Source organism: Python bivittatus, unplaced genomic scaffold (assembly GCF_059951505.1).
Source record: "Python bivittatus isolate LINGU-HERP-01145 unplaced genomic scaffold, Pbiv_v1 ctg000080_np1212, whole genome shotgun sequence".
NCBI classification, from domain to species: domain Eukaryota; kingdom Metazoa; phylum Chordata; class Lepidosauria; order Squamata; family Pythonidae; genus Python; species Python bivittatus.
The window spans coordinates 13,534,631-13,560,238 of record NW_028277035.1 but is presented as its reverse complement, the minus strand read 5'-3'; the positions used below and the strand labels follow the sequence as shown (position 1 = coordinate 13,560,238).

The 25,608-nt window shown below is 39.3% G+C and overlaps 1 protein-coding gene across 3 annotated transcripts in view; it reads right to left on the bottom strand.

The window, feature by feature from the left end:
* LOC103067351 (C-type lectin domain family 4 member E-like) overlaps positions 1 to 25,608 on the bottom strand; it is a 38,722-nt gene that overhangs the window by 5,795 nt on the left and 7,319 nt on the right. For all 3 annotated transcript variants that reach the window (XM_088133580.1, XM_088133583.1, XM_088133582.1), the window contains 8 exons: positions 23,268 to 23,318; positions 20,525 to 20,617; positions 19,085 to 19,210; positions 12,613 to 12,675; positions 11,095 to 11,157; positions 9,697 to 9,786; positions 7,390 to 7,562; positions 6,522 to 6,628 (listed from right to left, as the gene is read on the bottom strand). In XM_088133580.1, coding sequence (XP_087989706.1) covers positions 6,522 to 6,628; positions 7,390 to 7,562; positions 9,697 to 9,786; positions 11,095 to 11,157; positions 12,613 to 12,675; positions 19,085 to 19,210; positions 20,525 to 20,617; positions 23,268 to 23,318 — 766 coding nt within the window. The remainder of the gene's footprint in view (positions 1 to 6,521; positions 6,629 to 7,389; positions 7,563 to 9,696; positions 9,787 to 11,094; positions 11,158 to 12,612; positions 12,676 to 19,084; positions 19,211 to 20,524; positions 20,618 to 23,267; positions 23,319 to 25,608) is intronic.

Here is a 25,608-nt window from a genome sequence, read left to right as displayed (position 1 = left end):
TCTAAATCTTTTAATATCCTGCAAAGCGGGGAGGGGAGGAGGTTAATATATGGGATTATATGTATTGTAATGGATGGATGGATGGATGGATGGATGGAATAGTGGGTGCACCATAATATTCACTTGTTGCTGAGTGCCTGAATGCAGGAACAGCCAGGGATTGTTGCTTTGAATTGCTGGTGATACAGAGAGTGGGTAGTTGGTTGAGTTCTATGATCTGAGAAGGTGTAAGTACAGGCAGGATGGATTTAGAGGGAGAAGAAAGATAGATAGCATCATTAAGGTTGTGACTGGAAAAGGTAGGTATGGAGTGGATCTGAGAATGGGCTGCTCTTGGAGATGGTGCGTTCAATGTTTGAAACTGATCCCACCTTCCAGTTTTCAGTATTCTGCCTCATGGTCTGGTCCCCAGAATCTTAATGGCCCTGGACTCTGGTTGTTGCTTATGAGCAACAGGTCAGTGTGTAATAAGACTGTCCTCATTCATGATTTGATTGTATGATCAACCCTTTAAGGGTGAGTGTCAACCCTTCAAGGTAGACCAGATGAGGAAACAGACAGCTCCAGAGTCTCAGTAACACTATTGTATTGTTGTAGGGTACAATAACAGAATCTTGAAAGACTACCAGAGTTTCCATTTGTCTCCTCCTATACTAAACAGAATCAAGGTGGAGTGAATTTCTTCTCATGCTTTCTCCTTTCCCAGGACTAAGCTGTCATTTCTCCTCTCTTAACATATCTCCTGCATATAGTACCTATGTCAAGGTTATCTCAATGTTCCTCTACAATGAGGCAGCCAACCTGGCATGTGTAATTGAGACTAATGGCCTCAGAGGCAGGAGTTCCCCCTTCAGAGATCCGTCCAGCTGGATTTTGGGTTTGGCACCAGCCACAAGCCCAGGGAAGTGAGGGAGGGGTCACAACTGTCATCTGTGAGTGCTTAGAGGCTTTCAGAAGCTCTGCTCTGCAGATAATCAGATATGAGACTATTTGGCTGAAGTCAGGACTAGGGAGCAGCAGGATTTGTTGCTGTTGTACAGGTCTTCCTGGTACTTGGCAGCATCCCTGCCTGAGCTGCTGGATTCTGTTGTTAGGTGGGCATGGAATCCTTGAGGTTTACAGTCCTTGGGGACTTTTGCTGGGATAGAGTCGGGGCAGCTCAGAAGTTCATGGCCGACATGAACCTGTCCCAAGTTATTGAGGGATCAAAATATGCTGAGGGTCACATGTTGGATTTGATCTGTGTCTCAGAGCAGTTGAGATGTGACCTATCAGTGCAGGACTGTCATGAATCCTTTGCCCTGGTTAAATCACTCTCTGTTTGCTTTTCAGCTTCTAGGTTTTACCAAGCTCTTTCTATATCAACTTTAGAAATCTAACACTTTGGCATGACTTGTCTGTAGAATTGCCAATATCCTTAACCATAACTTCTTTGTTTTGTCCAGCAAGCAGATGTTAGTAAAACTTAGATATTGAGTCATCTAGAACTAACCAGTTTTCATAAAACTCCTTGGCTTCCCTATGCATGTTGCTTTCCCGTGTGTTTTAAGCAAAAGGGGAATGTTTACCTTTACAGTTCGCTTATTTCAAAGAGAAATAATGTCCAGTGCCATGCAAGAGCAAAGTGTGTGCTTGTCCTATTGAAACTCTACCTCCACATAAATAAATACTGTACACAGAGATTTTAGTGGATTCCTTTCTTTACACATTCCCATGATCTCTGTGCTACAAAAATAACACAAGCTTTTTAGGCTTAAAAAAATTTAGTTAGCTGGAAAGAATAAGAATATTTATTTGTTTGTTTGTTTGTTTATTTGATTTCTATAGTTGCCCATCTCAACAAGTGACTCTGGGTGGCATATAATCATGAAAACTTAAAACAATTAAAACTATACAAATATATATGGTCGCCAAGTATTGCCATATATATATATAGAGAGAGAGCGCATGCGTGCACGCACCAAGAAACAGGCCCCTTAACACACTCGGAGCCCCAGGCCCTGGCACATAGCCAGGTCTTCACAGCCTTACGAAAGGCCAACAGGGTCAAGGTCATCCTAATCTCTGAAGGGAAAATGTTCCAGAGGGCAGGGGCTACAGCAGAGAAGGCACGTCTCCTAATCCCCACCAGCCGACATTCCTTGGCTGATGGGACCTGCAACATGTCCAACCTGCCAGACCAAACTGGACAGGTAGAAATAACTGGGAGAAGACCATCCCTTAGGTAACCTGTTCCCAAGCCATGAAGAGCTTCAAAGGTGACAACGAGCACCTTGAATTGCACCTGGAAACACAGTGGCAACCAATACAGCTCACGTACCAGTGGTGTTGCATGTGTCAAATATCTGACTCCATTTACTACCCACACAGCCACATCCTGACCAGTTGCAGCTTCCGAATGCTCTTCAAGGGCAGCCCCATGTAGAGCATGTTGCAGTAATCCAGACAACAGGTCATGAGGGTATCAGTGACTGTGAGCAAATATGTAACCCGAGGAGTCCAGTTTCATATGTTATGCAGTTTTTTGACAGGGATAAGTACAACTAAGATCACTTTAGCATTTTGCCTCCATGTTACCATAGCAAATTAACTTCTTGAAGAATAGAAATGTAGCCAAGGATGGGCAAAACTTTGCAAAAGGTTGATGAATCTGGCATAGCACAAACTTACTGTACCTCACCTAACTGAAGGATCACCCTCAGGAAAAGAGAAACAGATGGAGATATCTTAAACTTTGAAGTTTTTAGTGAAATGGATTGTTTTACTAGGGAAAATGGATTTTGTCAAGTAGGGGAAATAATGTGGTAGAACATCCTTAATCATATATGTTAAGAATGGATGGGGGGGCTGTTTCATGGAGATAGTATTCAAATTTAAATATAATGAAACACTCTGGTGGCATTGTAATCCCCTTGTATGCAAAAGCTCATCTTTTTTTCAGTTCATACCTGAGACCTAAGAGTGAATCTATACCAAACTCATAGAACAGCTTTCTCCCTCTCATAGAATTGTAGAATGGAAAGGGGTAATTTAGGCTGCTGAATCCAACCTCTAGTTCAGTGCAGGAATCCATTCTTCTGGGTATTTGAAAAGTGCTAAGGTATCCCATCCTAGTCTTCTCAAGGCTAAACATGCCCAGTTTCTGCAATCACTTTTCATAGGACTTAGTTTCTAGTCCCTAAGCATCCTAGCTGCCCTCCTCTGAAGCTGTTCCAATTTTTTATTTTCAGTTGCTCTTTATGAATTCTGTAGTGCCCAGAACTGGGTACAGTACTTAAGGTGGTGGCTGACCAAAGCAGAATAAAGTAGATGCATTCTGTAATTTAGAAGTTGTTTTTCTGTTGAAGCAGTCTTAAATTCCATTTCATTTGCGGGGGGGGGGGGGCATATCTTCCATGTATCCCCAGCCTATACTTTTGCATCTGATTTCTATTTCCTAAGTGATTAATTTTGCATTTATCTCTATTGATTTTTTAAATTATTCTTAGTTCATTTTCTAATATATCAAGGTTTTTTTGAATTTTTTGCCTTCTAGGATATTAGATATCCACCCAATTTTGTGTCATCCGCAAATTAGATAAGCATTCTTCCACTTCCTCATCCATACCATTAATAAAAAATGTAAGACCCAGGATTGATCCTTAGGCACCCCACTCAATGCCTTATTCCAGCTTGATGAGGAACCACTGATGAATGGTTCTTTAGAGCCAGTTATGGTCCATTTAATTGTCATGCCAATTTTATATTAGCTACATTTAGCTACCTTGCCAATCAGAATATCTTGAGATATTTTGTCAAGTGTTTGCTTAAATCAGGATACTTCTGTAGCATTCCCACAATCTATTAAGGAAGTAATCCATTTAAACAATGAGATAAAGTTAGTTGGCAAGATTTGTTCTTGACCAATTGATGATGACTTCTGGTAATCATCATGTTGTTTTTGAGATGCTTACAGAACAATCTATTAATGAACTGTTCTAGGTTCTTCTTAGGAATCAATTATATAGTTGGACTGATTGGTCTGTTCTGTAGTTCCTATATCCTCCTTTCCCTGCTTTTTTGAAGGTATAGTGTACAGTGTTTGTTCCAGTAGAAGAGAATATATGTAGCTCAGGATTGAACTGTGGAGTCCTTGGTGCTTTCTGAGCTTGGTTGTTTGCTTCATCCAACTGTATAATTACCAGGGACCCCAACTTACAACATAGCCAAAGAACTTACAAAAAAGCTTGGACATCTCATAGAGGGAGTGAATATTCTATCAATTCCCCACTACAGTACCTCCCAAAAATAAAAGACCTAAAAATAGAAGAAGATAGACCCAGAACTAGCAAAAGAATCCATGGCAGCAATATTACATAACACACCCTAGCCAAATACTCAGAATCATGGACCTCATCAACCTCTGCCTCACTACCTACTTTCAGTTTGATGGACAGATATACCAACAAATCAGAGGAACACCCATCAGATCACCACTCTCAGGACTCATAGCAGAGACTGTAATGCAGTGTCTAGAAACTATAGCACTCCCAGACATACATTCAAAAGTATGGATCCGGTATATAGACAACACCTTTGTCATAATAGGGAACAACTAGAGAAGATACATGAAACAATCAACAACATCTTCAAAGGAATAAAATTCACAAGGGAAGAAGAAAACAACAACACACTACCCTTCCTGGATATCCTCATCAGCAAAGGAAACAACAGCAGATTAGAAACACAAGTCTACTGAAAAACAACCCACACTAACCAAGTGTTCCATTATCAAAGTAACAACCCTACATCCCACAAGTGGAGCTGTATAAGAACATTATTCAGATAAGCACAAACGCACTGCAGCAATCTGGAACACCAGAAAAAGGAAACAGACCACCTATATAACATCTTCCAACAAAATGGATACCCCCACAACTTTATCAAAAAGTACCTGACCACTCAACCCACTACAGCACAACCAACACAAGCTATCAAAAGGATAACACTACCATACATCAAAAACATATTGGAAACAACCAACAAAATATTACAACCACACAGCATCATCGTAGCACACAAACCAACTAAAATCCTCCAAAACATCTTAAGTAAACTAAAAGACCCAGTAGCTCAAGAAGAAAAAACTGAAATCATCTACAACATACAGTGTAAGGACTGTAACAGCCACTATGTAGGACAGACTAGCAGAGCGCATCCATGAACACCAACTAGCAGTCAGAAGACCCAATGAAAACTCCTTAATCTCACAACACATGGACAGACTCAACCATAGTTTCAACTGTGAAACTGTGAGCATCCTAGATCAAGCCAAATCCAAAAACACTAGGGAATTATTGGAAGCCTGGCATCCAGACAAATCAGCCATCAATAGACACATAGAAATAAACCATATTTACAAACCATTCAAAAGAGGAAACATAAAACTAAGAAGGAAACAAAAAAGATCAGAACATATCTGCTGTAGCAGCCAACACCCAGATCAGCAGGAATTAACACCATGCAAACAATCAAGCAGAAAACAATACCCTAATCAAGGAACTACCAAGGAGAAAACCACACTGGCAGGGCAAGCTACTGTAAACAGGGAGCAAACCTCACACTCACTCACAATGATGATGTTACCTAGTTGGGTAATGTAATGTCTGCATGCAAGCAAGCAACCAAGCTCAGAGAGCACCAAGGACTCTACAGTGTTTGTTCTCCCACAGTCATTTTGCACATCCTCCTTCTCCAGGATTTCTCAAAGAGCCTAAGATGCTGTACATTTGACCCTGAAGATTCAAACTCATTTAAAGGAAGCAGATATTCCCTGGCCACATTTCTGTCAGTCTCAAGCTTCCACCCTGCCCTGTTATTTTCTCTTCACAGTGTCCTGATAGAACGCATCTTCTCTGGGTCAAGAAGACTGTACCAAGTAGCTCTGTCATCTTCTTGTTGTTATTGCCTGTTAGCATTTTGCCATCTTTGCTGAGCAACTGGTATATTAATTCTTTTCCTGTTATTTTGAATATTTATAAAGACACACTTTTTATAATCCTGGGTACCTTTCACCAACCTCAGCTCATTCTGAGCTTTATCTTTCTCACATCATCTCTGCAGTTCCAGACCGATCATACCCTCCCTTCCATCTCTTTTATATGTTCTTTTTTCTGATTTTCAGATCTTCTTTAAACTTTTTGTGTAGCCACAAGTTTCCCACTGTCTTACATTTTTTCCTCACTGGAATTGTTTGCAATTATATATTAGGTTCTCTTTTTCAAGAAACTCCCACCTATCTTGAGCTCCTTTTCTTCATAAATTTCCATTTCTCTGGAATCCTGCTTATCATTTTTCTGAGCTTATTAAAATTTGCTTTCTGGAACATGTGGCTTGGAAAAGAAAAAGAAAAAGAAAAAGAAAAAGAAAAAGAAAAAGAAAAAGAAAAAGAAAAAGAAAAAGAAAAAGAAAAAGAAAAAGAAAAAGAAAAAGAGAAGAGAAGAGAAGAGAAGAGAAGAGAAGAGAATCCAAAATGTACTCACGCTGTTGTTAGCAGCATACCACCTTCTTTCCACTTCCACTGTCCTTCTAAGTCATTGATACCCAACCAGTAATTGTCAATGTTATTGAGGTTATTTTTCAGAAACACCTGGAATAAAAAAATATTATTATATTGACTAAATAACAAAAAAAGCCCTGAGATTGTAAAAATAAAACAGAATCTGAAACAGAATAAAGCCACAACAGAATAATAACAATGTAACACTGGTAGCAGAGATATGACATATTTTAAGAAAATAAAAGGTTTTTCACCTTCTATTAAAATGACTACACATAGGTGCCAAGCAAGACTCTTTGGATACCACCATTGTGAAAGCCTACTGGGAACTCACCCAGAGTACATGTGGACACTTCTCAAAATGAATACAAAGTATGGATGTTCATATTAAAAATTTGTAGGAGATAGCAAACAAATAATTAGCCCAAGGACATTTAAAGTTTTAACTGTTAGCATCAGTTAAACCAGGCCTGGAAATGGACTGGATTACCCGAAGTTTCTGGATTGTTTTCAAATGAGCCCCCTCTATAGCTCTTTACAACAATCCGTAACATAATTCACATATAATGCCTAATTCTTCTGAACAATGAAAATTAGAAATGGTTCCATAGTGTAGAGCCAAAAATATCTTCCTACTTTTGTTGACCTTGTTATATATCTACAAGACTGAAGAGACATTTCTACCTGAAGAGAAAATCACGGCTTTTTTGATGCATGGTAGTTTAGATTTACAAAGAAAAGCAGCCTCCGTTTTTTATTTTTTAATAAATTGAAATATTTCTGTTCTATCCTTCAAATAAGAAGTACTATTCAGAAATATCTGATTTCTTACAAAGAATTGGGGGACTTACCTGTTCTTCATCAGAGAAAATGCTGGCCAGATGAGCCTTATAATTAATGCAATTCCACAAAGCTTTATTCCAGGTTGTCTTTTCAGTTGAAAAGTAATAACAGTATCTCCCTTGACTCTTCCAGCTGTGGGGGCATGAATGAAGTTGGACACTTCCTTTGCTGCAGAAGAATTCTAAAAGCAAATGTGTTAGAAGCCTCTATTAGCACGTTATGCTGTTTGGAAATTGCTGAGATCACATAGGCAAATGAAATTAAGAGTTCAGCGGGCAGAGCGTATATATCCTCAGCCTTTCCAAACATCATGATGAATGTACAATGTGTACCTCTAGGGCAGGTTGAGCAAAAAGGCAATTTACTGAGGGCTTGCTTCTTAACATTTCCAGATAGAGATAGGAGAAGAATATTCTTCATTTCAATCCCACCCTGTATGTCCTGCCTCTAGGCCAATTGAGCACTTTTCTGGGAACAGGGGCTAAGACATCATGATGGGATGAAAAAGTCAAATATCACAGCTTACCAGCTGGTGTGTCAGTGATTAACTTTCACCAAGCCTAGCGGGGCTTCTAGTCCAACTATATCTTCAGGCTCAGTTTTACCCTTATTAATTCTGTTGTTATTGTTGTTTATTGGTGCTTTTTCTCTTTCATATGTAAGGTATTTTGGTGGCCATAGTTTTCTGTAACACAGTTGCTATTTAGTAGCACGCACAACAAAGAAAGCAGTACAATGATCTGTTCTGTGTTGCTATGAACCCAAAGCGTCTCCTGTAAGTGCAAATCAGAAGAGATGCTGAGAAGGCTACATGTTTTTAATGATAAATAGCACTGGATTATAAGACTCCAATCACTGCACTTTATGTTCTAATAATCACTCCTAAACATTTATTATACTTTTTTAAAAATCAACCCTGCCACTAAAACTGTTAGGAATCTTGGCTCTTTCCGTTCAATTTCATAACCAGTTTTAGTAGATAATTTAATTCCATCTAACTTTCACAATGATTATTTTAACCTAACAAAAATTTGCCAGCTTGATTTTCCATGCATTACTGTGTATCTGTTTATAAGGTTTATATCCTGCCTTTCCACCAGGAACTCAAGGCAATTTTCATGGGGATCTGTGCCTAGGTTCAGAGAAGCCCAAAGTTAAACAGTGAGTTTCCAAAGCTGAGAGTTAGCTTGAACCTGGATCTTCCTGGTCCTTGTCTAACCTCTTAACTACTGCACTGAACTACTCTCCTAATCTCCGGGGAAGTTTCAGTGCAGCTTCCCTGAAAAAAACAGCTTTCTGCAGCTTTGAAATACATTATGGACAGCACTACGTGGAAGCAATAGTTGCCTGAAAGAACAACCCCTCACCAAAAAAAGTCCCCACGTATTTTTAAATGCTAAAATAGAATTGCAGTATTATGGATTTGTTAGTGAGGGGGTCGATGGAGTTAGTGTGATAGAAGCACTTGGTTACCATGCTACCCCAAGCAAGAAAAAAAAGTAGAAAATCACTATGTAGAACTGGAGAAGTATCAGGTCCACTACTAAATAGTCTGAACTTTCCCTGATGTCTCCATTAGCAGAAATTTTAAGTGAATGTTGATGTGCTGGTCTTGAAAAGCAGAAGGCAGGGCTATCCAACAAAACAAAACAAAACAGCAAGCCAAAGATGCATTGCTTCCATATTTTTCAGGATCTTCCATTTAGTAAGTTCTGAAGAACAGTTTAACAATGGAGTGAATTGCTATGAAGGAAGACAAGCAACTTCCTATTGCAAAGAATTTTAAAGAAAAATGGAAGGTCAAGCTGTTAACTTGTCTGAATAGAGACTAAATAATCCAAGACGTTCCTATGATATTTCATTCAGTTTCCATGGTGAACTAGTTGATAATATGTAGAGCAGAGGTGATTAGCATTTAATGATGATATGCAGGAAAAGGACATGGATTTGTGATATAAGAAGAATAATTATTCACAAGCCCAAGTTCTTTCCATGACCATCAGCACTAGATACTAACCAACTCTGCTCTCCCTATTCCTAAGGGCCTTATCTGGGCACCTTCAGTTCCTCCCAGTCTAAACTGAAATGAATGCATACCTGATGGATTGCAGATGTTCAGAGCAGAACCTGGACAGAACCTGGTCTTTTCCCACTAGAATGTTAAGAAGCAAGGGATGCTTTGTGGCTGAAAATATGTTTGTTGTATGCATTTTCCTTGCCTTTCTGACCATTTCTGATGTTCTCATTCTCCACCCAGGGTGATCACATCTCATTTAGAAGAATCCAGAACTAGAACTTTTTCAGAGGTGTCTCACCTAAAATGTCCTCAGTTTCAGTGAACTTGTTGCTTGTATATCTTTCAGCTACCATCAGTGTTGTTTTAACATAATCCAGGACTTTTATCTCTAAAAGACAAATCAAAATACTGATAAACAGTGATGTTATGAACAATTCCTATCCTGCTTTTATTGTGCCTGTTCCAGGTTACTGCCAAATAGTGCTGATGAGCTTTCTGAAGATGTCAGTCATTATGTATGAGATTGTTTTTTCCCCCCTTTGGCTTTGTTGCGATCTCTTTTCAGCAGATCATCAGACAGTTCGATCAGACTAGCTTGTTATTTTCCTCCAGTGGCAATGTAGGTGCCTCTTGCACTGCTTCATCTCCCAAAGCTCCTCTGAGAACCAAGGAACCATCCAGGATTCCCACACACACAGAATCTGCGTAAAAGCGATCGGATCCAAGACTGTCATCACCTGCTCATTCCAAATGGTACCTAAGCCTCAGACAAACCATATACCAGAGCTTTAGGAATTACCTAAGTGCCCTCTGAAACCACATAGGGTCTATTAGGTACCAAGGGCAGATTGAATGAATACCTCCCTCCTCCCTGCAGTAGGAGGTAGCCACAGAAAACTCCAAACCTAACAGGGAATGATCTGTCTATGACAAGGGACAGATGACAACATCCCTCAAATCCAGATCATGTTGCCACTGTCCCAAGATAAAAAACAGATCTAACATCTGACACCTGCCCCCAATGTGCTTTGGGTCATCTATTACCTGGGTCAAGTCAATGGTTGCTGTGGCAGTCATGAATTCCTGAGCTACCTCAACTCTGGGCTAAGCAAGGGCCAGTTGATTTCCCCCAATGTAAGCCTGGGGAACTCCAACACCAGAATCAAGCAGCCCTGTCATGGAGGCTGCTACATAACAGGAGGTTTGGTATACAAGTAGTAATTCCATCTAATCCCTATGGCTCAACTTCCCAAATAGGGTTCCAAATCCAATTATCTGTGAAACAGAGACCTGGAAATCTCCAGTGTCTCCTGGATGACAATGGCCATATCCTTACCCCACCCAGAGCCTTGGCTGATGCCACGTGTGAGAAGGGATCCTCCCCTCTGCATCCAGCCAGGTCTTAGTGATATATGCCAGGTTGGCACTGTCATCCATTATTATATTATATCATGGATGAGGGAAGCCTTATTAAATACCAACCTGGCATTCAGCAGCAGCAGGTGAAACCTGGGGCCACTGAGGCTATGATGACCGGGTCTCAAGGGAAGAATATATGTGGTCTTAGCACCACAATATACTGTATGTGGTCCAAACACTGATAGGCAGCTTCACACTAAAAGGGCCATCTAGTTTGACCTTTTGTCTCCTTCACTAGTTAAAGGCATGCAAATATTAAAACGGTATAGTGCCCTACCATTCATGAACTTCTGTGAGTAGTTTAGGTTTTGGTTCTGTAGTTCCTCTAAAATTGCTGAGTCTGATGAAGAAAAATGAGACAAAATGTGAAATGTCTACTTTTGTTGTAATCCGGAATAATCCTTATTTAGGCAATTTTATAAAATTAAAACTGTCTACTATTCAGCACACAAAGAACAAAGAAGGAATGGCATTGCTTTCATAGTCAGGAAGGATAGAGCTAGGACAGGCATCCAATCAATGCCTGGATAATATCAATTACATTTTGTTGACAACCCTTTATTATGATGACCAGGTTTATGGTCCAAACACTGATGGAGAAGAAGAGGAGGTTGACCAGTTTTATGGTCAAATTCAATCTGAAATTGACAGGATGTACTGCTTGGTTGGACACTGGAACGCCAAAGTTGGAAATAGTAAGGAGGAAAATGTAATTGAATTGTGTGGCCTGGGAAACAAATGAAGCAGGAGAGTAACTTATCAATTTTTTCCAATCCAATGCTTTCTTCACTGCTTACACAGTCTTCCTACAACTGAAATGATGCCTATATACATGGATATCACCAGATGGAAAACACAGAAATCAAATTGATTATATTATTAGTAAAAGAAGGTGGAAGAGCTTAGTTATAACAGTAAATATGTGGCCAGGCACTCCTGAGGACAGATCATGAAGTGCTCGTGAGCAAGTTCCAATTCAAGCTAAAGCAAAAGAACAAAGCCAATCAGTTTCCACAATATGATCTTGAGCATATTCCCATCATTTTCTAGGAGAACATCAGGAATCACTTTGAAGTCTTGAACCTAACTGATATGGAAGCAGAGAAACTGTGGAATGAAATCAAAGAAGTTGTTAAGGACGCACATGAAGAGACTGCCAAAGACTACAAAACAGAAGAAAGCAAACTGGATGTCAGGACAAACAATAGAATTTACCAAGAAGAGAAGAGAAGCCAAAGCCAAGAACAGCAAGGATCTCAGGAAGGAATTTAACAAAGAATTTCAGAGAACTGTTAGGAGAGAGAAGCAGCAATAATACAATGACATCTATAAAGTCATCAAAAATGGAAACAGACATGGGAAAACAAGCAAACTCTTCCAAAAAATCTCCAAATTCAGAAGGAAGTTCCAACCTCAAAGTGGTTTACTAAAGAATGTCAGTGGACACATAGTAACTGATTTAAAGAAGGTCAAGCAAAGAAGGAAAGATTATACTGTGCAGTAGATATATCAAAATCCAAGATACCTTAGAAGATATTTCCTTCTTACAAGAACTTCTAGTACTAGAAGATGATGTTAGATCAGGGACGAATGTGTGATTGTGCCATGGCAAACAGCAAGTAGGGACAGAACCAAAGCAGAAAGAAGGTGAGGATACTTACAGACCAAGAGTGAGTATGGCCCTTAGCAGTTGGGGGTCTGTAGCAGTTGAGGTCCATTAGCAACTTCACATTAAAAGTGCCATCTAGTCTGTCCTTTGTGTTATTCACAAGATAATTAAAGGCATAGCACTTACTTTTCATGAACTCCTCTGAGTAGTTTAGGTTTAACTTCTGTAGCGCCTCTGAAATTGCTGAGTCTGAAGAAGAAAATGAGACAAAATGTGGAATTTTTACTTTCTATTGTAATCCAAAATAATCTTTGTTTAGAAATTTTATACAATTAAAATTATAATTGTAGATGTTAAGTTCAGCCAAACAATCCTATGAAAAAGCACAGCTGTTTTTGAGAGCTGCAGACAGGTGCTACATTCATATCTCTGTATGCACTGAAGCACCATTTTGGATCTGAAACTAAAGCACCTCCCAACTTTGTTTAATAGTAAGGGAATTGCATCACAATTATATAAAACTCCTATGCTGTATTAAATACAACAGATTCTTTTTAAGGTCTTAAAAAAATGGAGGATAACTCCAGTACTGAACTTGATTAAGCTCTATTAAAATCTTTGTTGCGCAGAATTCCTTTTAAATCTCTTTCAGCAAATTATCAAATTTTCACCATCAAATAGTTCATTGATATTATGTTCCACTAAGATTACACTACATAAACTCTACCTCTTCTAGACTGTATCGATAGATGTATTATGATCTTTGGTGGCAATGTTGTGTAGTGCAGTAGTTGAGACATTTCTAATTCTTCGTGACCCATTTCATCAGAACTGTGTGTCAGTAATTGTTTCTTTGAGTTCTTCTAAGCTTATGTTTGTGTCATCAGGAATAGTATCCAGACACCATGTCTTCTGCAAACTTTCCTCTATTCAATTTTTCCAAGCCTCAGGATCTCCTCCAATTGCTTTGCAGTGTATGTCCAAAATATTTTGGCTTTAGTGCTTCCAGTGAGCACGCTGATTTTTCTTCATCTAAATATTAAATGAGTTGTTCTTTTATGTTCTCAGTAATTTTCTCCAGCCCCACAATTCAAAGGCAGCTATTCTTCTTTGTTCAGCTGTTCTGAAGGTCCAGCTTTCAGAACCATATGTACAACTGGGAAAACCAAGGCCTTGAGAATATGAGTCTTGTTTGTCAGCATGGTGTCTCTGTGCTTTAATACTATGTCTAGATCTCTCCTAATCTTTCTTCCAAGTAGCAGATGTCCCTTTATTTCATGGCTTACAATCACCATCACTGTCAATTTTTCAGTATAGAAAGATAAAATCTGTTACTGCCACAACATCTTCTCCAAACTATTTGCACTGGTATTTTTTTTAATATTGAGCAGCAGACTGGCTTTTGCATTCTCTTTTTTCACCTTTATGAAGAGATATCTTAAGTCTTCCTTGTTTCTAATTATCATTCCCAATTCTGAACCATTTAGTTGCCCCATATTTTGTTCTCATTGTTACTTACTGGTGATCACACACATTTTTCAATAGGCAGATGAAGGGGCCTGGTACACCCATGTTTTTAAGAACTAGACACAATTGTTTATGGTCTACACAGTTATAAGCCTCTGCATAATTAGTAAGGCAAAAGTTGACATCTCCCCACTACCCCTGCTCAGGTCTTGCTACTCATAGTTGGGGGTGGGAAGTGTTTGTCCTGGAGGCGTGAGTGAAGAACACTGGGAATCTGGACTTCTGGAGGAGGACAATATGGCAGAAGGTCTCTCCGGCTGAAGCTCCTCTGAAGCTGGACATTAAACATGGTTCATTCAGTGTCTCAAGAATTTTTTCTGAAACACAAAGCATTCTCTGGGCAAGGGGAAGCTATCAAATCGCGTCATGTGTCTTCCGACAGCTATAGCTTATCGATTGAATGTAGATTGCTAACGAATGGTGAGTAATCAGCCGGGAAGCAGGCGGATCAGCTTGTCCGTGCTGCATTTAAAGCCTCTTAAAGAGGCACTACTTCTGACCACCCCACCTCTAAAATCACTTTTGTTGTAAGTTATTTAAAGAATTTAAAGAGGCTATCTCCACTACACAGATATTTCTTCTCTTGGTTGAACTTTCATTATTTTCTGGGACTTTTAAAGTGTGTTGTACTGGATTTGAAGGATTGAAATAAGAGCATGCAATCTGGAAGTTTTAATGTTTTTAAAGAAGTTTTCTACACTTTTAGGAGACTACTTTTATCTATATTTTACTTTTGCTTTTAAAAAGGAAGAGTTTTATATAAGTTTTTTTTTCCTTTCTTTTTTTCTATGTGGAATTGAGAGAGATTTACTTTTAAATGCTGTGGTAAAGTTTTGGTTTGGCGATTTTCACAAGTTATGACTGGCTGCAGATTTGACCCTCTTTTGTTTTGTTGCTAGTTTGTGAGAAAGCAAAATCTGCCAATTTTTCTAAGCTGGGATTGGCTCTGATTTGGCCCCCCCTCATCTCGCTGTTTGTTGTGGCTATCCAGTTACGTTTGCATTTGGGAACTATCACTTTTGGCCACAAGAGAGAGTGAAAATATTAAATTGGACACTATCGAAAGGAAGAAACAGCTTTCTTTTTTTCCTCTCTTTAATTTTTAATTAAGGGTGGAAAGAAGAAGAAACGGAAATAATGGCCACCAAAAAGCATATAAGGCATGGATTTGGTGAACTTGACTGGATGAAAGGCATGTTTGAAGAATATACTCTCAAAATCACACAAACCATCACACAAAGTGTTAACCAAATATTTGATTTAAGATTTGCTGATTTTGACAAAAAGCTTGATCTAAAACTGGACAAAATCGAAAGGGAATTGGAAGGAAATAAAAAAGTTAATGATACAGTTAACTTGTTGGAAAGTGAGAGGGACAAAGAGTTGGATAAAGTTGTACCACTGGAAGTGAGAGATAAAGAACTTTGTTTAAGGTCCAGGGAAATTTTTGAGATTAAAGGAGAAAATTTAAGAAATATGATGGATGAAATAGAGAAAATTCTTTGTATAAATTCTAAGTATGCAACTGTATATGTTAAATCAAGAGATGTGTTGGTCTTTCAGGTACACTTTGATTTTAAATTTAATACTGAAAATGTGAATATAACGAGGCCTAAAGAAATATCAGTAAGGATTTCAAGGAAGGGAAAGGATTATGCTCTTTTGATAGACACTTTGAAAAAGAATAAAATCCTCTTTTCTTGGGAAAAATTAGAAGGGATAGGGTGAATTAAATTTTAAAATAAAAGAATAGAGTTAGAAGGCTTTATATCTTATTGATCTACTTATATGCAACTGTTTAAATGTTTTGGTATAAATGATGAATATATTATTGTTAAAATGTATAAGATGTTGTTATAGATGAATCTGGAAGATGAACATGCCAAGAAAGATGGAAGGTCCCACAAATACAGCAGAAGAATGGATTATCTAATGGACTTGACTTAAATGGCAAAATTAATAGTATTAATAAGAGATAATATTGTTTTTTAAATTCATCTCCCTATGGTAACCCTTCTTAGACTACATGCTTGTCGGGGGGAGGAATGAAAGTGTTGATTGTGGGTTTTAATAATTAGGTGGTTTGTGTTGATAGAAATAATGGGAATTTGGATTAACTAGTGGTAAGAGATTAACTTTTTTTAAATTTGTATTTATATCTGTATGGGAGATAGTCGGAAGTCGCCTTCTGTTCTATCTTCACTATTTTAGTTTTTCTCTTTTTTCTTTTAGTTCTATTTTCTATCTTCACTGTATTCTATTTTTTGTTCTTAATTGTATTCTTAATATAATATAATAAAGTTCTTATGAGAAAAAAAATGGGACTGTATGTGAAGAGTATACAATCCCAGCAGGGTCACCCAAGGCATGAAAGTCATTCCAGTTACCCAGTTAAGCAAGCAGGCACCTATATCGGGCAGGAGCAATATTGGGAAATGCTGGAAAAAGATAATCACTTTAGTAACAAGATAAAGATATTGTTTCATATTGTGCAGGAGATCTCAATGGTAAACCGCTCCTGTATCTAACCAAGAAAAAAAAATGGATAGACAATATAAAGTGATTGACATTATAGTGCTGGATGATTGGCCACTCAGGTTGGATGGCAATCAACTTGCTACTGAGGAAGAGCTGAGGATCTTTTGGAGTGTTACAGTGTGGCTCAGTCAAAGTCTTTGGGCATCTATTTGCTGATGCAGGAAAAGAAAATCCAAAGCTGCAAAAACAGGATTACTAGGCGAACACTGAACATAAGAAGTATGTGCGTGGGAAAGTTCAGCCCACTGAAAAATGAAATGAATTGACTACACGTTGACTTCTTAGTCATCAGCAAACTAAAATTGACTGGAATTGGACACTTTCAGTCAGAAAATCATAATTTTACTACCCAGGGCATGAAAAACAAGCTAGGCATGATGTTGCTTTCACAGTCATAGCAAGGACAGTACTTTGTACAATGCAATCAATGCTTGGATAATAACAACCATTTAATACAACAATCCTCCAAGTTCATGCTCCAACCGCTGAAGCAGAAGAAGAAGAGGTTGATCAGTTTTATGGTCAAGGTCAATCTGAAACTGACAGGACATGCTGCTTGTGGTCGGACACTGGAATGCCAAAGTTGGAAATAGTAAGGAGGAAAATGTCATTGGACTGTGTGGCCTAGGAAACCAATGAAGCAGGAAAAGAACTTATAATTTTATTGCCATTCCAATGCTTTCTTCATTGTTAATACAGTCTTCCTACAACTGAAATGATACCTATATTTATGGTTATCACCAGACAGAGAACAAAAATCAGATTGTCTTGGACCTGAGATCATTCTGTTATTTTTGGGGTTGTATCTGCACATTGACTTGATACTCCTTTAATAATTATGATACTTATTCCATTTTTTCTATGTTTTTTCCCCTTTACAGTAGAAGATCAGATGCCCTTCTGATGTGAAGTAACCCATTCAAGTCCATTTGGGTTTGTTGGTTACCGGAATGCCAATGTTTGGTTGTGACATTTCGGCTGTGACAACATCAAGTTTACCTTAGTTCGTGGATCTGTTGTATCAAGTGCCGGTGCTGTACATAGCTTTGCGCCATTGAATTTCCTTTTGCCTCTGGCCATAGCAGCAGCTGGATACCTTTCCAACTTTAATCTAGCCACATCATAGTCAGTGATGCTACTTATACCTCCTGCTGTTCTTCCCCAGTAGCTTACTGGATACCTTCCAACTTGGGGAAATATCTGTCAGGATCATGCTGACATTATTATCCTTGTTGTGATGTCCATTTGGGTTTTTTTGGGGCAGAATATGGGTTACTTGCTTGTCACAGGATTTAATCTGGCTTCTCTTGTGTGACATGCCTTTCATGGGTTACACTTCTGAGGATGTATAATCTTGTGATGGCATTCTTTGAGCTTGGGAATAAAAATGGTCGTTTCCAAAATACCACAGAATAAGTGGACACTTTTTTTTTCTTTTTTTTTTGGTATGAAGCAATTGGCTAGCATCTTCCCCATTAAACCAAGGCTTAGTTAAAAGAAGGATCAGAGGCAATAGGGAGGCCTTGTCTTAACACGCTCACTGATAAATTAGGGCCAAGGTACACATATTCAGGATGTTGCGACCTAATCTCTTTTTCTTTCCAATAAACCTTCCCACGCATACGCTGAGAACCTTGCTGCCGTAAGGAGCTTTATAATTTCCAGTGCTAAAGCTCAAAATGTCACAGGGATATGCAAGCCCCTTCACTACTACAAGGCAACAATCCACAATCAATTTTTCCTTGTAGAATTGGGAAAATCACCCAAATTCTGAGGTTGGTTGACTGTATTTCCTAATTTATATAAATTGAGGCGGCATAAAATCTTGATTCAGCTCTTATTAACTTTAGATTTATTATTGCAAAACATTAGAAAACCAAAGGACGTCTTTCATTGTTCAGTGGTATTTAACATGCATAAGTATTTGTACAAAATTCCATGCTTGTTTTTGTATTTTGTTTGTTTTATTGCTTTGTAAAAATAAAGGAAAACAAAAACCCTGCTTTGAATTGCAGTCCCCTCGTGGATCATCTGAGAGTCTAATTATCACTATACCGAACTTCTGCCTCCTCCAGTCTGGCACTTTACAGATAATGTGGGGCCTGCAACTCCCCAAATGCTGAGCTGATGGAGAATTCTGGGAGCTGGAAAAGCTGATTCAGCAGAAAGTGGCAGATATTAGGTGACTGGAAGGATGGAATATTTCTCACTGACTGGGAAGAGAGCATTTTTGCCAGTAGAAAGTATTTTTTTTTCCAGCTGAAAACCAATGAACTCTTGAAAATCCGCATTTTTAATCAGATATTTTAGAAACAGTGGAGAGAGTTGGAGCTGGGGAGTGAGCAGGTGGAAGTCAAGAATTAGTCACTAGCAGTAGTTTTAAGGAGCAAACCTGATTAAGAGACCATCTGGCTGCCTGGGTATAAATATTTTACATCTCTTCCTGTTGAGGAGATCCAATGGACAGCCCATGGAGAAGCTAAAATTTACATTTATGGTAGCTGACTGTTCAAGGATTTCTTCACAGTTACACATTCTCAGTTCTCATCCCTGGAATTCCTGACAATACCATTGACACTGAGAAATCACTTACTTTTCTCCAGGACCAATAAGAAGAGAGTAATCCACATGGCAAAGGATATGGCTACCAGGACATAAAGAATGGGTACATGAACCTTTCTGCAGTCATTCTCTTTTGCAGGTTTAGAGATGAAAGGAGCTGTGGAAGAGAAGATTAATGGCAGGGTTTAATTTGCAACAATTAAAATGGTTGTTTATATTTCATGGAGAACAAAGAGGCAAATTTATGTAGACAACCTTGTGTGATTGGGTTCCAGTTTCCTAATCTAAAATAGGACATGGTTCTTGGACTGAATAGGAGGTTAACTTTCATAAGTAAAAGCAAAATATACAAAAATGTTTTACATTTGAAACTGACTCATAAAGAGATAAAGCCAAAGTAGGCATGGCTTTAAAAACATGTTTCAGTCATGTATAGGTGACAAGCTCTGTTCTCTTCTATAGCTTCTCTTTCACAGTGGAACTCACTGTCTTTCAGCCCAACCAACTGCACAGTTCTGTCATGAGGAGAAAATGAGGACAGTTTCCACTGTGCACTGCTCTGAGCTCTTAGAGCAGTGTTTCTCAACCTTGGCAACTTTAAGATGCGTGGACTTCAACTCCCAGAATTCCCCAGCAAGCTTTCCTGGCTGGGGAATTCTGGGAGTTGAAGTCGACACATCTTAAAGTTGTCAGGCTTGGGAAACACTGTCTTAGAGAAAAGTTGGAAGGTACATACACTATACCAGATAAATAAGGCAGACAAACTAATAAGCAAACCAACTTAGATTTCTACTATTGTTTCCCCCAAAGAATCTTATCAGCAATGGGCTGTTGCCCCCATTTTTTAAAGAAGGGCAAATAGGAGCTTTGAGGAATGCTACTTTTAGGGAACAATACTGCAGTAATTAATCTACCCACACACACATGTCTGCTTTTACAAGCACATGATTTAAAAATTAAGTAAACCTACTTTGACCCTAGATATACTGTAAGAGTAACCTATAAGATTTTCCAGAAAGGCATCAAGCTTTAGACCCAGCTAGAGCAGCACAGAGCTATATAAATCACGGTAGGCTTTGTCTGGCATTTATACAGGTATACGCATGCTAGGTAAAACAGAGAATGAGAGAGAGATCCGTGGGATTTTTATAATCATGGAAATTCTGTAGGAGGGTTAGTATGGATTGGAATCCCTCTTCTGAAAAATGGAACTTGTTACAAGCCTGATTAGCCCTCCAAATCACCTTTCTCTTCAAATCAGAAGTGTTGCGCAGCCCTAGAAAATAATTGTACCAGTAGCTATTTAGTTATGATGTCTACATAAGTCTGGAAACTCCATAGGCTCTTTGGCTGAGACAAAGCCATCAAGGCTTTCCAACCATCTATAGAACATTTCACCTCTAAAGCTTGTTAAATAAAACCCTCTTTCCTTCAGCAAATATTACCATGGCCACACTAAATGAGACAATACCTTCTTTATTTTCCATTTCTTTTGGAGGTAAGGATATTGTTACAACACCCCCATCATCATAATCATCTTCATCATCCAGATGATTGGGTGAATCTAAACAGAAAAAAAGAGTTGATTAACTCCTAATTCTTCTAAATACAAAGCAATTCACAGCAAATCCAGTATGATTCTGTTGATGCATTAGAAAAGCTGAATCCTCTTTAATTCAGTTTCTTGCTATTTTAATAAGCAAGTTATACTGAAATTTGCACTCTATTTTTTTTTTCTTTAATTGAAAAGGCATACTAACAGTAGATACTTGCTTCATTGCTTCATGTTACTTTCATCTTATTGGCAATAGCATTTCTTTGGGAATACAAACTGCTGTGTGACCTCAATGTTCCTGTTGTCTCCTCCTTGGCAGCCTAGAATCTTCCTGCCATTTCTGATTTTCAACTTGCCAGCTGACCCATTTCTCCACACAGTTCCTCTGTCTGCAACTTTGTGGTTCACTCTTCTGCCTTCTGCAAAATTCCACTCTTGTTCTAAAATGCTTACATTGTCTTTCAGTTATAATCCATGAATATAAATGTTATGGTAAATATCTGTAACAGCAGATATCAAACAAATAGCTGTGCAAACACTAATATGGGGGAGTCACCAGAGAAGCTGGATCAAGGTTATCCCTCAATGTTGGGTTTGGAGAAGAAAAGAATACAGTTGGGTAGGCGTGCTACAGTATTTGCACTGTCCATGCAAAGTAAAGATGCTCCCGCTGCTGTATTTCTTGGGGGGGGGATACTCTGGAAGAAGCATGGAGGACGGAGGCTGTATTCCTTAACCCCTGAGATTTGATCAGCAGTAAATCTCACAAGTCTCTGGCAAGATTAATTAACCAGACCTGGTTTATACATCTGCTAAGCTATCAACGATGACTCAGCAGATATTCGAGACTTGGCCTGAGGAGTTGCTGCTTTCTTCATCGCGTACTCATCTAAGTCATTTCCAAATCTCAAAGATGGGAGCAAGAGACAGTGCTGCACATAGCCATCGTTTCCGGTTCTTAGTGTGAGAGCTAATCCTTCTGCCATCTACTCTTCATCTCCTTTGAATAATAGAAACAGGGGCGGGGGGCAAACCCTCTTTTAATGAGTTTAAGGATAGCTCCAAGCTAGAACTGTCTCTCTGCTGAGGTTCACGTCCTTCTAACTGTTGGAAAAATACGGGGTTTCAACCTAGCCTGTCTCGCACGAGCACAAAGGGAGGGGCGGCTCCGCTGCGGCCTAGCATTGCTGCTTTGTGTGGGCGGGGCTTGGATCCCGCCTTTTCCTGTTTCCCGCTCCCTTTTTTCTTCTTCCCTCATGGCCCTGCACCAGGTATGAGGGAATCCTCGTGGCTTTCTTACTTCCGGTCAGGTTGCCTACATTCAGAAGTGTGTGGGTTTTGTCCGAACTTATTACTCACACACCCAGGACCGTTTCTGCTATGAAACTGCTTTGTATGAAGATCTGAAAAGAAACCGTGAGCTGTCATTTACTTCTCCTTTACTAACATGTGGAGAGTGCTTATTTTGATCTGAACTCAGTTAAGCCTTTGAGCAAGTCTGAACGCTTCTACTCTGCTGAAACCACGAAAACTAGCTGAACGCTGCGTGGGATCTTCTGTTACTAACATTCAGAACCCCAACACTAACCACGGCATGAAGCTGCCCTGCTGTTTTTAAAGGACACGTTCTCGCGACTTTATCCCATCCCACTTCAGAGGCAGCTTTAATCTGTGTTTATATTTCCCGTTCCAAAGTAGGGTCTATATTGTTTATATTTCCAAACACCAAAGTAGTGTTTCAGCCCCTCTCCTGATACATTCTGCTGTACAAATGATCTCCTAGACCTCATGGAGCATGTTGGGGGACACAAACTTCCAGGCCATTCTGCGCTGGGCAGCGCAGGAGCCTGGTTCTTTCAGACCTTGTTCACCAGGTCTCCGGTCTCGTGGGTCAGATCCATGGAGGCAGAGACCTGGTGACTAAAGAATTGGCTCTCTGTTTCTTCTCTTGCCCCTTTGCCCAGCCATGGCAGCCTTAGAATCAGCTGCCAGCACTGAGCAAAGGGGCCAGAAAAGCAGGGGAGAGTTCCTTGCCAGACCTATAAACTCATGGATCAGAGACCTGGGCCCGAAGGAATTGGCTCCTCTCCCACTTCCCTTCTCACCTTGTTCGGCTCTGACAGCTGATCACCAGGCTGCCACGGCTGGACAAGATGCTTTTAAACATAGACTCAGCTGTTTTTGGAAAGAGAACTTAAACTCATGTTTCAAAGTGACCCCCAAAGGAGCAGAGAGGCAGAGGGATAAGGTAATTAAGCAGAGGAGATCCCAGGGGGCTAAAGAGCAGGCTATTTTGCAGGCTACTTTTAAATATGGGTTTAAAAGAAGAGCTCCAAACCTGTCTTTCAAAATTGCCCTAAAAACAGCTGACAGTGGGGGGATGCGGCAGCTTGAACATTGGAAGGCATGTGATCAGTCAAGGCCGCTACTGGAACAAACAAATGAATTGGTGAAGCTGCAGGATATTGGTGTTGTGACAATTGGAAGGGACTGCATTTTCTTGTGGTCAGCTGCCAAAATTATGGTCTCTTGGGTGGAGAATGGATTAAAATGGATCTGTTAATCAGGAGGAGGAGGAGGAGGAGGAGGAGGAGGAGGCAAAGTTGAACTAATTAGCATGTTCCCCAAGAATGGAGAAGACAGAATAATATTAAGTCACCTTTTGGAGTTGCAGGAAGCGGTCGCAGTGCTCCAGCATACATATAAATCCCTATTGACACAAAGAAAAAAAGAAAACATTTCCCTATTTAATGTTTGGTATTCTCTGGGGTACGTGTCGTGACCCCATATTACAGTATAATATATTGTAATGTGAGTTTGTGTGCATGATTGTGGTTAAAATATTGAACAGATAGCTAACATTTTGTTAAAGGTCATGTAGTCTTTCCATATATAATCATGCACGTGGCCGTCATAAAACTTTTTTATTTTAGGTGCAATCTTAGGCATTTACTGCAGAATAAATCCCATTCACACAGCTGCATTTACTCAGAACTGTTTTGGAACAGAATAACATAGAAATACTAGTGATAAAATAAGCATGCAGAAATTCCATCTTAAATGTTCTGAAAGAAACAAGGCATGTACTAATAACTCAGAATATAGAAAATAATAATAGTAGTAGTAGTAGTAGTAGTACAGTGAAGAAGATGCACTGAAGCTAGTATACCATGAAGGTTTACTGAATATCAGAAACCAAACTGGCCTATAAGAAAGACCAAATGAAGAATAGAAAAAAGACATGGCAAGGCAAAGTATTACATGGTCAGTACACACACACACACACACACACACACACACACACAGAAAACTAGCAGGCAAGGTAGATAACTACAGGACCTGGCAATGGCTAAGAGCAGGAAAACTGAAGAAAGAGACAGAGGGGCTAATTCTGGCTGCACAAGACCAAGCCTTAAGAACAAATGCATACAAAGCCAGAACTGAGAAGACAGCAGCAGACAGCAAATGCTGCCTCTGCAAAGAAGCTGAAGAAACAGTGGACCGCCTAGTTAGCTGCGGCAAGAAGATCGCACAGATTGACTACAAACAACAGCATGACCAAGTAGCAACAGTGGTGCATTGGAATATCTGCAAGAAATACCATTTGCCTGCAAGCAAGAACTGGTGGGACCACAAAACAGACAAGTAATAGAAAATGAAGAAGCTAAAGTGCTCTGGGACTTTAGAATTCAGACAGACAAGCATCTGCCACATAACACCCCAGACTTAACAATTGTTGATAAGAAAGACAAAAAGCCTGGACATTGCAATAGTGGACATTGCATAGTGGACATTGCAATACCTGGAGATGGCAGAAGAGAAGAGAAAGAACTGGAGAAAATCGCAAAATATAAAGACCTGCAAATAAAAGTAGAACAGCTATGGCAAAAGAAAGCAAAGATAGTACCAATAGTTATAAGCGCTTTGGGTGCAACCCCAAAACATCTGGAGCACCACTTGATGACCATCGGCATTGACAAAATCACCATCAGTCAGTTGCAAAAGCAGCTTTACCTGGAACAGCTTATATCCTGCGACAATACCTTTAACACCATCAAACCATCAAACCACAGCATCTGCCTATCCCAGGTCCTTGGGAAGGACTAGGTGGATAAAAATGCCAAATCCTGTCTAGGCTTCTGGCTGAGTGTGAGACCAGCCATAATACATATGACCTATATTATTGTCTATTTAGTGAGGGAGATAGTTTTAGAAGGATGTCACTGGGAATGAATAACTTACAGTCCTGCAGTGCATTTCAGTATTAGCTCCATATTACTTTTCTATAAAGAGGCTGAATGACATTTGTTTGTTTGTTTGTTTATTGTATTTCTACACCACCACAATCAAAAAGACTCTCCGTGGCTTACATGGATAATGCAATTCCGTAAAGTAGCCTTCCAGATGTATAACCTGGTGCCTTCTAAATGTGTTAGACTCCCATTCCTGTAACTTCCAGCCAGCCAATTCCCTTTGACCACACTTTCTTGGAAGTCTGGGCACACCAGGAAGGCACCAATTTGGCAAGTAGGGGTGAGGGTCTGTTCCAGTGTAATGTATTTTTTTTTCAAATAATTTTATGAAAGATTACAAATAGAAAGGATAAAAACTAAAACAAAGTACAAAAAAAAGAGAAAAAGAGAAAAGGGGGGGAGCAAATGTAAGCAATTTGAGTAGCTTATCATTGTCTCTTAATACAAGATATACTCTCTTCACCCCATACCTCATCTCTTAACTAAAAACACAATCCAAAAGCCTCGTCATTTGTTCCTTATTAACAAAAGTCCTGTAAGGGATACCAGATATAACTAATTATCTATTTTAACCTTGATTGAATAAGCCAACCCTGTATTCCTTCCCTGTATTAAGTCCCAGAGCTGGATTCCTGTTCATCTTTTTTTTGTCCCAAGAATCTTTCAAAGCTTTCACAGACCTCTTTTGTACATCCAATCAGTAAGGTTTGTCCTTTTTTTTTGTTGTCACTTTCAAAAAAATCCTTC